We start from the raw sequence: 13723 nt of genomic DNA on the forward strand, positions 1-13723 counted from the left end.
ATTTAAAAACAGTTGGTGAGCCAAAGTTATGGCAGTGAAGCAAAGAAACAACATTCCATTAAAATCTTAATTAAAGCTCTGCTTCCTAAATGCTAGCTAATAAAGCATGCTGTTAGAGATAATAAGTTTGACAATTTAGTGAAAAAGTCTTCCCTCACATTTATTTCAGAGATTGGTTTATCAGAAGAAGGTTGTTAGGGAGTGTTTTGGTGGAAAGAATATGATTTAATACCTTGCAGCTGCTCTATGAGTGTCCAAGCCATCCTGGAACCCTGGGCATCAAAGACTACGTGACCCTGAAAAGTGCAGAAATATATACATTTACTGAATATAATAATGTTTAAACGTTATAATGTTTAAACATTATGTTTAATGTTTAAATGTTTTAATGTTTAAACTAATTATGTTTAAACTAATAATGTTAAAACTACACATATACAAACCCACCAATTAATAAAATAATCCTATGAACTGAATTATCTTTAGAACGTTAATTATGGTAAATGTATATGTTACTGAATAATAAGCCTTAAGATTGAAAACACTAACAAAAAAAAAACAAAAGGGTTTCGGCACTAAGTGCTTGGACCCCTAATGTGGTGGTATGCCATTATTTCAGAGTTACTTTTATAAACTACACTCTTAAAAAAGATGGTTCTTTTTCAGAAAGGTTCTACATCATGCAAAGGGTTCTTTGAGTGTTCATGGTTCTATATAGAACCATTTTCTTTACTAAATAACCCTTGAAAAACCACCTTTTTAAGAATGCATGACTGAAATACGTTTCTGACAAAAGCTGTTGGAAAAGATTTAGTAAGCTTATCTCTTTTTCCTTTTAACTATTATTGATTGCACTAACTTCCACCTTTCACTCACTGATACTCCTTCAAATGAGCTGGTATTAAGGGCTCGATATATCTCTGCGGTGATGTCCTTGTTGTTGTAGTTGAAGTCCTCTAGTCTTCTGCCTTTAGCCTGTAGAGGTGCGACAGTCTTGTTAAGGGCCAAAGCAAGAGCCCACACAGCGTCGTACGCCAGAGGAGCTTCCTGGAAACCCCCTGTCTCCTCAGGGTTTTTCCCCCCAAGACGGGACATGAGCTGGGCCAGGAACTCCTGGGAAGTCTGGATGAATAGGAGAGAGATTAATTTAGGAAATGAGGTAGTTCTTCATTCTTCAATGACCAGTAATCAGACTGTCATTACAGCTGGAGCAAGCTGCGGAAACAGCCTGTTTTGAATTAACAGTTATTGTGATGTTACAAAAACAATGTGTTTACAAATATTTGTCTATTCAGCCTACATTCACCCCACTAATTCACTGTCTCAGGCTGTACTGCTTTTTAAGAGAGCCACCATACAGTGCCGCCAATCAAAACCGAGCTCATTTATATATATCAGTCCAGCTTGAAAAATCGACATATAAAAATGAATTAGGATCATTTTGGTACATAAAACCACATAAATGGAAAAAATTATAGGCTATGGACAATTTGGATGTGGACATACTAAAAAGCTTTAACAAAAACACTAAAATTTACAGTTTAAACAATAATTACTATGTAAACAATGTAGCTGTTGCATGTCCCTGCATATTAAACACCATGATATGAAAACTGCAGTGAACCACTTGATGATAGTAATGTTTATTTTCATAAACTTACTTCCTTAAACTTTTTCTGACTTCAAACCTGGCTGCATGGAGGACCTCCTCATCTTATGTATAGCACCAATATTGTTAGTGTTAAAAATAGGGATGCATAGATTTAGCTGTTTAGATTTAGCTGATATTCTGAAATAATATTTTGTTTTTATTCATATGGCACTTTGCACTTTAGTTACAAAATCTGAATGTGCTTGATACAGTAATATAATAAAACACTGGAATGAGAAAACACTACTGACTAAAAACAACAGCACAATTAGAAAAAGGAGAAAATGAGCAATTTTCTAGGCATATGCTAGCCTACACAAATACGTTTTGTTTTGGATTTTTTCATTTAATTTAAAAACACCTATCAGAGTTTGTATTCCTCATATTCTCTGGATTGCTATTCCAGAGTTTAGGAGCCTTATATGAAAATCATATTCTACCAACTAAGCTATAAGTAATCTTAGGGGGGGTATAGTAAGTCTGCCTCAGATGAGTGAACTGGTGCAAAATTTTACAGCTACTGTACATTGAATGAGACTGGAGTAATATTCTCATCCCTTCTTTTCCATGTTCTCTGTACTCCAGTAGAGCAGGATGTTTAGGAGACGCAGGGCTCCAGTGCTACAATACCTGCATTTTAATTTAACTGCATTTGTAACACTACAAAAATAAATGTTATATTTAACATAACATAAATGTGATATATTAGACGACACTAAGGTTTCACCTACCAGGTTGGAGGCTCCACGAACGGTCTCAGGGTTCAGCATCACGATCTCTGTAGTAACGTGTCCCTCCACAGCCTCCGTCATCTGCTCCACAGTGCAATTAATGGCTGGGTCTTTGATTTTGAACCAGTTGTCTGCGTACCAACCGATGAGGAACCACACATACTTCTTCCCAAAGAGTTTTTCCTTGTAGACCTACCAGAGAGGAAGTGAATAAAAACAGATTATGGGCAGTGCTGGATTAAATTCAGGCACCAGGCATGGCATTGCCATCTTTTGCTGACTATTTTGCTACTCTATTAGGCTACACTGGAATGAAATCATTGGGTCCAAAAAAATACGATTACCCAAACTATTACACTAATACACAAATATTCAGCAAATTCTGCATCAGCAAAATCTAAACATGCATGCTAGCATACTGGAATATCTGCTTAATGTTTATCTGGAGGCTGAACTGAAAATAACTGACTAGTAATATTCAACTTGGCACAAGCCCCCTGCAAAGTCAAGCTGTGTTGATCTAAACTGCACAGATTGTCATGCTTTTAATGCAACTTGAGTTTGACAGAAGTGACAAGCAAACGATTCAGCACTTGCCTCACAAAAGACTTTTCGTGCTTCAGTCTCATAGAAAAGGCCTACAATGATCCTCGCGTCTTGGCGCTGGAGAATAAAACAAAAGAAGGGAATGTTTTAAGTAAGTGGGCCAGAACGCATGGACAAAACAAGCAGTGAAGCCTCATCGCTGTCTTATCCTTCAACAAGTCTGACTGTATAAACATTGTGTCACTGCTAAATATTCAGTGCCACTAAATAATGTTTGCTGATTATAAATTTCCATTGCCTCAAAAGTGTTTTATCCTCCTTTCATATCTGCACTCATTTTTGATAGCAGTCCTTAAAGGACTTTCAACACTTCCATGCGATGTTTTTCAATGTTTAATGCGCAGGGCTATAGAAGATGCGAGCATGCTTGGACCTTGCTAGGAGGGAGCGTAAAATCTCATGAGGTTGTTATGTAAAATAAGGTTGCAATAAAAATGATGTCTATTCATCATCTACTGTCAGTTTAGCCCCCGGTCACAGATGTGACATGTGAGCTGTCACTTGATCTGACGGCGGGGAACGGATCCTAAGAGTGTTGATTTATTTCACATAACGTTTTCATGTGCGCCGCCGTCTGCAGCCCAGCTAACTGCGCGGCGCAGGCTGAGGAAGCGCAGCGGCTGGTGAATTTTTCATCAAAGCACCTTCAGGTTCTTGACAGCCACGGCGGGATCAGTGAGGAAACTCTGTCTCACGCTTATCTCTATACCAGCCTCCTTCACCCTCTGCTCCAAATCATCCAGCGTCTGCGAGAGGAGAGAAAGCAGAGGGAGGAATGAAGAGAGAGAGATAGGAAGAAACAAAGGGGGGAGACAGAGAGAGACATGAGTGAGACACACGAGTACGAGTTTTAGAGATATAAAGAGAAAAAAGAGCAAAAAAGAACAGCTACGAAGAGGGAGACAGGTGGGAAGAAAAGCAAAAAGATGGAAGCTTCAATGGAAGAGGCAAAGGAAAAAAGCAGACTGAGGCAAAAAGGGAAAGAGATCCAAGACAGACGAAAAGAGCAAAGAGTAAAGAAAGAAGAAAAACTAGTGCAGGAGAAGGAAGGGGAAGGAGACGGTAAAAGATAAAATGATGAAAAAGAAAATTAGAAAGGGATGGGAAGAGGAGAAAGGGAAATCATTAGCAAGCAGAATCAGACGGGTGAAATATCGAACCAGCGCTTGAGAGATTTATGACTCGGTCAATATTCTTCACAACCAATATTCTGACAAATGACTTCAAAGATCCTCCATGAGAAGCAAGGCCTTTCTCTCACTCTTTGAATCAGAAACTACACAGCACAGTCCCCAGAGCTAGCTGGGCATGTTTATCCAGCAGAGAAACCTAAACAGAAGAACTGAGAGACGAAATGTTCCAGAAAAAAGAAAAAACACAGAAAAAATGAAAAGGTTCACAGGTGGACCAAAAGTAAGAGAGATGAAAAGAGTAAAGAGTCAGAGCCAAACAAGCCTTGTGATTTGCTAAGTTGAGCTGGTGAAGCTCAGGTCAAGGTTTCATGATGCAAACTAGATAAAAAAAACTTGCAAACAAACATCAGGCTGGTTTGCCTACAGCAAAGATGACAAAAAAGACAGATATGGGGTGTGTAGGCACATAAATACAGTACTGTAAAATAGTCAGACACCATCCTTCATTTATTTAATTTTTAGTCATTGCTAGTCAAAGTTATTTGTTTTTCAGCTTCAGGAAAAAAAGGAAAATAGACAATTAACAGAAAATTACAGAGAAGCCTCAACAACTAAATATAATTTAAATTCTTTAGTACTTAGTTTCTCCAACCTTTGACTTTATTACAGCTTCCATGTATTTGACAGTCTTTTTTCCATTTTTTCAGTGAAATCTACAGGGATATTTTTCCACACCTCCACAGCTTAGTCATAGAGGTCGGACACTGCACTGAAACAACAGCCATTCCACTTTTTGGCCCTGAAAACTCCACAGTTGCTTTAGCAGCATGTTTCAGTATCATCAGTAAAGACACCATAAAGACGCATCAACAGTAAAGATAGCTCTATTCATACATGCCTATGGCACACATGAGGTGATTTGCTTTAGATCTTGTTCCACTCTTTTCATTTTTTCTTTGCATTTTCTCATTCTGTCACTTTGGTAGGAGATAATCTGAATCCCGTGTAAACTGAATTTGGCCTTTCTGTTCTGGAGCTTTACTACAGGGTTTTTAAACCTTCTAAGGTCATACTGGCATATTCTTCTCTATTTGTTAGTCTTTGCCTATGTCCTGGATAGAAATCTAGGTCTGTTCAGCATTTCTAAACACATCTGCGGACACTCTCTCATGTGGTCGTCCATGATTGGCCAGACTGTTTGCTACTGCTAAGCTCTCTGGAGCTTTCTTGCTTCTTAACACAGCACCAAATAGGTGACTGTGACTTACATAATGAACTGGCTTTGTCTCTGATTGATTTATTGAGTAATCAGCCCCATGATGGCCTGTCTTACTGGAACTGATACTTTTCGGTCCTCATGTTGAGAGTCTGCAAATGCCACATCCAGAATCAGCTTTAGACCTATTATGCATGAACAAGTGATGCAATGGCTTTAATGGGGAATTCCACAGATTTTTTTAAGTTTCTGTACAATTCAGTTGTAAGTACATAAACACTCATTTAGAGTGAATTGATGAGAAATGCTCTGTTCTAAAGAATTGTTTACCGTCGTGGTGATAGGAACCAGATGTCCAAAGCATTTATGCCTCAAAAGCTACCCCACAGAAAGCTATTACTTGAAATGGCTATTCATAAGCTGCTTATTGCCAGAGACAATGTTTTACAGTAGTTTTGAGATAAAAATTTGGCCTAAATCATATATTTTTTAAAACAGTTCACAATGGAGAGGTAAATGCAGGGCGCTGTAAGGCAAAATAGTCCTCACAGAAAATGTGTCTTTTCAGATTTACCACTATTTTACCATTTTCACCATTACATATAACACCTGAGTAGGTTCACTGGTTGTTTTGGATAGCAAATAAAATGGCTATTTGGGTTATTTGTATTGTAAACATCGTGACCCCTGGTTCCTATCACCACCACTGTAAAGAAATCTGAGTCTGTAATTCTCTATAATAAACCATTTCACTCAACCAGTCAGACTGTCTCTGTTTACATCTCAACCACTGAACTATGTACAAACCTTGAAAAAATCAGTGGAATTACTTTATGTCATCATCATGTTTTCAACATATGTTGGAGTTTAGAGTGAAAAAAAGAGTTTTGACACTTAAAAATAAAAATTCCAGATAGGATTCTTTGGAGCGATAGCATAAAAGTACCACTTTTGGTTCCCTAATGAACTTTTCAATTTAGTAGTTTCAAATGAGTTTTTTAAAGAGCCATCATATCAAACGGTTCTTCAGGAAACCACAAGTGGTTTTTCAGTGGGGAACTCCAGTCCTTGAAGTCCAGAGTCCTGTACAGTTTGGTAATTTTAATGTTCAAAAACACCTGGTTCAATTCAGCAGTTGATTAAGTGTAGCTGGTGTGTTAAAGCAGAGAAATTAGCACAATGCAGGATGCTGGCAATGAGTTCTCCATTTTTGATACGTTTTAGGAGTGCATTATATAGTGTTCTAGCCGACTGTGATGGACAGCTTATTGACGCTTGACCAAAGGTCTATGTAGGGCATGAATTCTGTTTACATCTTAACAGTGCAGTAAAGAGGCTTTAGGCTTTAAGAATCATCTGAATCAGAGCTGTTGTTGGAATCTGACCGAGGTGAAGACTTCTGTGGTCTGCTGGATGGTGGCAATCTTGGTCCACTTCCATTTCTGGAAGAGGCGTACACGGGTGGGGTTGTGGAGCGTGGCTGAGGGGTGTGTGCGGAAGAAAGTGGGGAAGCGCTGGCGGTTGGACAGAGCCGGGGAGCTGGAACCATAGGAGAACTGCGAATAAAGGGCAAATAAGAGCATAGTGTGAAAGCAGGTTTAGGAGAACTGCAGTGAGTCTGCCACACTCAGCAGAAACTAGCATGATATTTTTAACAGGGTTTTAAAGCTACACTGTTACTGTGCAAGACAAATCACATACAACCTCAGTTCACCTCTTTGAAGTCTCACCTTAACTAGCGAACAACTTTCAGCAAGCTGTAAGGTGAGCTTAATGTCATCCCAGCGTGGCCAGATGTTTTTGCCTGCCTTGATAAATAATTCACTTTGTGACTACATCAACTTCTGGCATCAACAGTACACCAATACTTGGCACAGCGTGTAGGTTTGACATTAATTATATTCCACAGAGACTTGTAACAGAATTGAACTGAAAGTCAGTGTATCGGCAGTGGTGAAACTGAAACAGAGAACTGTCGCTGTTCCAAAATTACAGGCTGAGCTGTCCTATTGCCTGAATAATACATCAGTCTAACTTTGTAGATAACCATATGACAAAATAATGACTGGCTCCACTATAGTCTTTGACTAAAGAAAAATCTGCCATAAGAAAGACTGTATATAAGGGCTTCTAGAGGTCTATAGGGAAGCAATCCATTAATGAGAGAATTCAATGCAGCAAAGCCATTTTTCTATGCTGCACCACCAAAGCAGATTTGAGGAAATTACTTGGAAATTACTTGATAACGCAAACCTCAGTAGACGCAAACAGAGTAAAAGAAATTAATTTGAAGTTAATCTCTTTCTCAGCTTCTCTTTCTTTCCCTCTTTCTCTCCAATTCATGCACTAACTTTCTGTATCTGCTTTCTTTTTCCCACTTATTTTTTAAACAGAAATAAGCAATTTGTCAGCTTCTCAGATCCATGTGACCCACCAACAACCGTTGCAGTCTGCACCCGTGATCAAATGACATGTTTTGTTGATTTTCTAAATGAAAATAAGTGAACACATTCTCCACAGAGAACACACTTCTGTACACTTTGATACACAATTACTACTTATTTGCTGAATTTAACATATTGAAAAAAAAAAAAAAGTGGACTGTGCAAAAGTCACAGCACATATGTTTCTAATATGTTAAACTAAGCAAATAAATGGAAATTGTGCACTAAAATGTGCAGAAAAATGCCATATTTAAGTTTGTGCCCTGTAAAGGATGTGTTCACTTATTTTCAAATCAACAAAGCATGTCCTTTGACCGAGGGTGTTCAAACTTTTGCATTCGACTGTATATCTAACACAAGATTTAATGTGGGAGTGGATAAAACAGTTCGTAAAGTGAAAGCGCACCACTATGAGGTTCCACATGCGAGCTGCTTCAGCCACCAGTGTAGACACAGAGCTGCAGCCTGGCATCAGTACAATCTTGATTGGCTCTGTGTAGAGGAGGTCATACAGCAGCTTAGTGGCCTCCCCCGGGTCACACTGAGACAGAGAGAGAGAGAGAGAGAGGGAGAGAGAGAGAGAGGAGAGAGAGAGAGAGAGAGAGAGAGAGAGAGAAACCAAACAATAATGACCAAGGTTAATAATTAGTTTAATCAGTTTACAGTTCATATTTTATTAAGCAAATTTAAATAGTATCTGGCCACTGACTACTACAATCTATTTAAAAATACTTTGCACACTGTTTTTATTTAAGAATGCCTGTCTAATAATAATAATAATAATAATAATAATAATAATAATAATTATAATAATGTCCACCTATATGGTTCACAAAATGCTTTAAAAGGCATACACAGAACTTTAAATAAAGCATAGTAAAATTTAACTGAAAAATAAAGGACAATAAAACAAAACTGAGTTTGTCTATTTATTTAGTTGTGGTAGAAATATTTCTGTTGTAAGCTACTGTCTGTTATAAGCTGCTCACACGCATTCCTTGTACTTGAAAACATACACTATTCTTCGAAAGTTTGGAATCAAAGTTTTTTTTTAAAGTGTGCAAAGTTGCTAACACCTTACTGAAGGGCGACATTCATAATGCTACATGACACTTACATAAGTCCTTCATGACAACTAACATAAACCTATACAGTCAATTGTAAAGGCTTATTCCAACAAGCATCAATTATCATAAAACTTTAAGGTGACAAAAGCAGCCTTTAGGACAAATGACAGTATTTGGAATAAGCCTTAATAAATGTTTATGAAGTTTTATGTCTGTTATCATCAAAGATTTATGTAGGTGTGATGTAGCCTCATGAAAGTTGAACTTCGGTAAAATATTACCAATGATTCTAATTTTGTGGCTGTGCAAAGAAAAACATGTATCTCCAAAATAGTAACTTTACAGGAGGGCAAAAAGCTTCTTAACTTTTAATGTAGGTTAACGTAAAGAGGTGTTATTCCAAGTGATTCTGTATAATTTCTATTGGAACATTCATCATGGAATTTTTGTACAGTATAAAGGACATGAAATGATAGAGAAAAATAAAAATCACCAAAAATGGAGATACGTTTTATTTCAGACAGTGATGATATGCTCATCCTGTGCACTTTCACAGGTTCCAAATAGGAAGCCTTAAATGAAAATGAAGAAATATTGAATGTGTCCAGGATGATGAACAGAGCTGTAGATTATTTTAAAATGATGAAAAGGCTGCACAGCATCGAGAATGGAGTTATAATAAAATAATACTGAGAATTCATTATATTTTAAAAGTGGAGATCAAATCTCAAGGCAGATAACTTGACAAAAAATGTAAATAGATAATTACAGTATATTATTATTATTTAACTTCTTTTTTGTGTAACACTTAAAATATTGACACACAAAGTACCTTTCTGTGATTTATTTAAATATTTAAATTTACCCTGTACATATTATTATTGTATATATATAAAATAACAAATTCTGAACTTTGGAATAGTAGTGTGCTTCAGCAATAAAGCTTGATTCTCATTCACTTTGCACTATGCACTAGGACATGCTGACTCACTACTGCACTTGTGTACATTAATGTATCAGATGAAGAGCAGCATTTGTAAACAGAGAGACAAATAGAGTGTTATACTACCAACTCAAAAAAGATGATTAAGATGTTGACCTCTATTTAATTTTGCAAAGGGATTTACATCCATCAGGACTTTACATGCATCCATCAAGATGAGAACGTCTCTACACTCACAAAACATTCTTTCTCCAAGACAAACACAGAAGTCTGTCAGTTAATAGAGCTTTAGTAAGTGGATTTTGTGAAATAGTCAGCATCAAGCCTTCACAACAAGCCTCTGCTCCAATGGGCTGTAGACACACGAGGGATGATTCACAAACAATAAGGTGACTGTTACCAAACATGTCACGTATAGATTCTGTGACAAACAGAAGGCCACTCAGATAAAGAGAGCACCAGTGTTATGAGTTACAGTGTGTAATTTCTTATCCACTTATTTGTTTGTTTATATTACACATAGTCTCCATTCAGTTTCTGTTAGTCCCACAGCGATATGTGGAGATGAAACAATCACAAGCTGGAACAAAATTATGATTATCTGCTTCACATATCTGTACTGAGACAGAGATTTGGGTCATTCTATACGTTCATATGTGTGGGATTTATATAATTTTTGTCAATACACAATTTTAATTCATGTTATCTTAATACATGATCATAATTTACAAAACAACATGATTACATCTTGAATTGCACATGATCGGGCAAATCTTTCAAGTCCTCTGTGTTACATTGCTGCTACAGTTGCAAACATATGCAAATGTTTTAACAACCCTAATTCAAATTACATGTTTGTTGATTTTCTAAGTGAAAATAAGTTCACACATCCTCTATAGGAACTAACTTAAATTTTTTTCATTTAAATTTTCCACAGTATGTTAAATTTAGTAAATACACAGTGATTGTACAGTAAAATGTGCAGAAGTGTGTTCTCTGTAGAGGATGTCCTTAAATTATTATCATATAGAAAATCAACAAAATGTAATTTGACCGGGGTGCCCAAACTTTTGGATATACCTAACATAGTTCAGAAGTAACAGGTTACATTTTTAATATTTTGTTGTCTGTACTATACAGAGCTCAAAACATTTGTCAGTTTCATCAGGCTTGGATGTTATTTGAGAACTGTGTCCTCTGAAGTGATGGATCTCCATCCAATATATTTGGGATGAGTAAGAGTGGCATTTGTGATCCAGAATTAATCATTCAACAGCAATACCTGACATTGCTAATGCTCTAATGCTCTTGTGGCTGAAAGCAATCAAATCCCTACAGTAATGTTCTAACATCCAGTGTTAAACCTTTCCAGAAAAGTAGAGGACGTTACTGCAACAAAAGGGGACAAACTCCCTATTAATACCCTTGATTTCAGAGGAAATTTTGGATGAGGTGTCTACAAACTTTTAGACATGTAGTGTGGTTGATTAATTCTTACAGGCACAGAAAATGAGCTGTTTTACAATAAATACCAAAACTAGCTGATAAAAGCGGGTTTTAGAGATATCAGTCTAATTTTATTACAGAATTGATGGTTAAGAACATAACTATATATGACAAAATATGGCGTGTTAGGATACTAATACTAAAAAATATATATTGCTGGATGTGTAAAGGCTTACAAGTACCCAAAATTATACAATAACCTACCTGCATTTAAGATGGTGATTCTACCACTTGGTATCTCAGGCCTAGTGTACAAGGCTAATCGTAAGTTCAAATGGAAGAGGATACAGACCTAAAGCTTTTTTCTAAGGTCTCTCAGCAACATTTTACTTTTTGCACAGTGTCAATTGTTAAAAAATTTAAGAAATCTTTTCCCTCTAGCATCCTTCCCGAAGTTCTCGTGGGAGTCATGGCTATTAATCTAGTGCAGTCACCACATAGTCATCACCTTGAGGGCCTGAGGGGGATCGGCAAGAGGAACAAAAACTGGCTCCAACTGAGGCCTAGAGCACCAAGCGCACACAGGAAACACTGACACCACCTATTAGTAATGCCTGTTGGTAATGCTGACAAGTATTAGTTAAGTCTAATAATGAGAGGGTAATTAAATATTTGAATGGGACAAATTCTAGAGGTCTCTGAAGTGCTGTAAGAAGTAGGTTGCCTAGTTTGACAGTGTTAAAGCAGCGTGTCACTGTGGTTGAGAATGGGGTTGTGTATGGATACAAAACCAAATTACTACTTCAAAACAGAGAGAACAGTTTTAGGTCATAGTACACTGTAAAAAAGGGTGAGGATATTTAATTTGGCCCTCCAGAAAGTTACACTAACTCCAGCCACTGACTCAATGAAACACATATTTATATACTGTATGGATGATAGTTCAAAGTCAGAGTTGAAAACACATTTTTGAATGACTTGGACAAATCATTTTGCTTTGAATGACTCTATATCTTAATTATGTTGATTTTATTAAAATAAATATTCAAACATTCCATTTTGTCATCAACAAAACAGTCATAAAACTACTGAAACTTTACCAAATATTTCAGGAATGACTGCTTCGGTAGTGACAATTTTAGCTAATTTTGGGCAGAACTCAAAAACGCTAGCGAGTACATTACTAGCAAACACAGCTTTGAATAGTTGTACACAAATAAAATCATAATATTAAGAAAAACATTTTTTTTTTAAACGAAATTCATGATAAATTTAAATATTTCAATTTCACTTTAAAAGAAATCAGGAAGATAAAAAACAACACTAAAAAATTTAAGTACTATTTTCACAATTTAAAATTAGTGAAGTTAAAGTTTATACACACCTCCCAATAAAAAGTACCCTATAAATGATAATCTAGTATATATTTAGCTTATCTCTATCTCTAATAATGCCTTAGGTTTAAATAGATCAAAACATAATTCCTGTAAATACCTAAGGTCTGAATACTTAATTGATTGTTTTAGGGATATGTACATGTATTTTAGTCCTTTCTAATATCAATACTGATACCATACTGAGTAAACTACTTAAAATTAAGAAGTTGTTAGTGTGAATAAGTGTGATGTCATTAATCATTAAAATCTAGCTCATTTTAATTGGAGCACATTAGCTAGCTATGCCACTTTAGTTAGCTTTGATTGAGCAGCGCTGCAGTGGAGAAGAGCAGGTTTTGTTCTACGTCAGAAAAGCACTTCTGTACAGCTGTAAGTAAAGCACGTTTCATCTGTCTCTTTCAACAACAATCTCTGTAGCACAGTGACAGCAGGACTCACATCTGAGGCAAATTTATCTGAGGAGCTCACTTGTGGAGTTCTGCATCTTGTCTTTTAGGCTGGTTGAGCTGTAGCTGACCATCCTCTAAAGCCAGATATACACTGTGTGATTTTAGAAACCTTGTTTTTTGGTGACTCACATTGTATGTTTGAAAAAACAATCATGCATAGACAAAGTCTAGGATTTATATACTCACACTGTACGAAAATGCCTGGTCTGACTGATGTGCAATGTGAGATGCAGCCCTTACAGACAGCTCTGCCCAATGAACAACTTCAAAGAACAAACTGTGCACCAAGTACTGAGCAAACGTGCTAAGAACCTGAGCTACAGAAGCTTTGCTAACTTGTACCACACTGTGCACTGAAACTCAAACTAGGCTGTGATGTACATGGGTAGGACAATACAGTCTCTCTGCAGCCTATTTTATAAAGACAATTAAAAAAAGCATTAACGTTTATAAATTAAACAGAGTAAAGTCGTTATATTCAGACTTTAGTACTGCAAGTGTCAATTTGTTTGTCTCTGTTTTGGGAGCCTATGTGTCTTCACCCATATAAGAGGAGTGGTTGTGATTGTGTTTGTGTGTGTTTAAAAACAGGTACAGCGTATTCCTGGCAGGAACACACCAAGGTGAAATGTCACCAGCA

The 13723-nt window shown here is 36.7% G+C and overlaps 1 protein-coding gene across 1 annotated transcript in view; it reads right to left on the reverse strand.

The window, feature by feature from the left end:
* gabbr1a (gamma-aminobutyric acid (GABA) B receptor, 1a) overlaps positions 1 to 13723 on the reverse strand; it is a 65445-nt gene that overhangs the window by 21205 nt on the left and 30517 nt on the right. Inside the window, exons 8-14 of the mRNA XM_036564356.1 lie at positions 8188 to 8322; positions 6723 to 6893; positions 3633 to 3734; positions 2980 to 3045; positions 2383 to 2574; positions 877 to 1122; positions 233 to 296 (exon numbers count right to left, since the gene is read on the reverse strand). Coding sequence (XP_036420249.1) covers positions 233 to 296; positions 877 to 1122; positions 2383 to 2574; positions 2980 to 3045; positions 3633 to 3734; positions 6723 to 6893; positions 8188 to 8322 — 976 coding nt within the window. The remainder of the gene's footprint in view (positions 1 to 232; positions 297 to 876; positions 1123 to 2382; positions 2575 to 2979; positions 3046 to 3632; positions 3735 to 6722; positions 6894 to 8187; positions 8323 to 13723) is intronic.

Source organism: Colossoma macropomum, unplaced genomic scaffold, assembly GCF_904425465.1.
Source record: "Colossoma macropomum unplaced genomic scaffold, Colossoma_macropomum, whole genome shotgun sequence".
NCBI classification, from domain to species: Eukaryota; Metazoa; Chordata; class Actinopteri; order Characiformes; family Serrasalmidae; genus Colossoma; species Colossoma macropomum.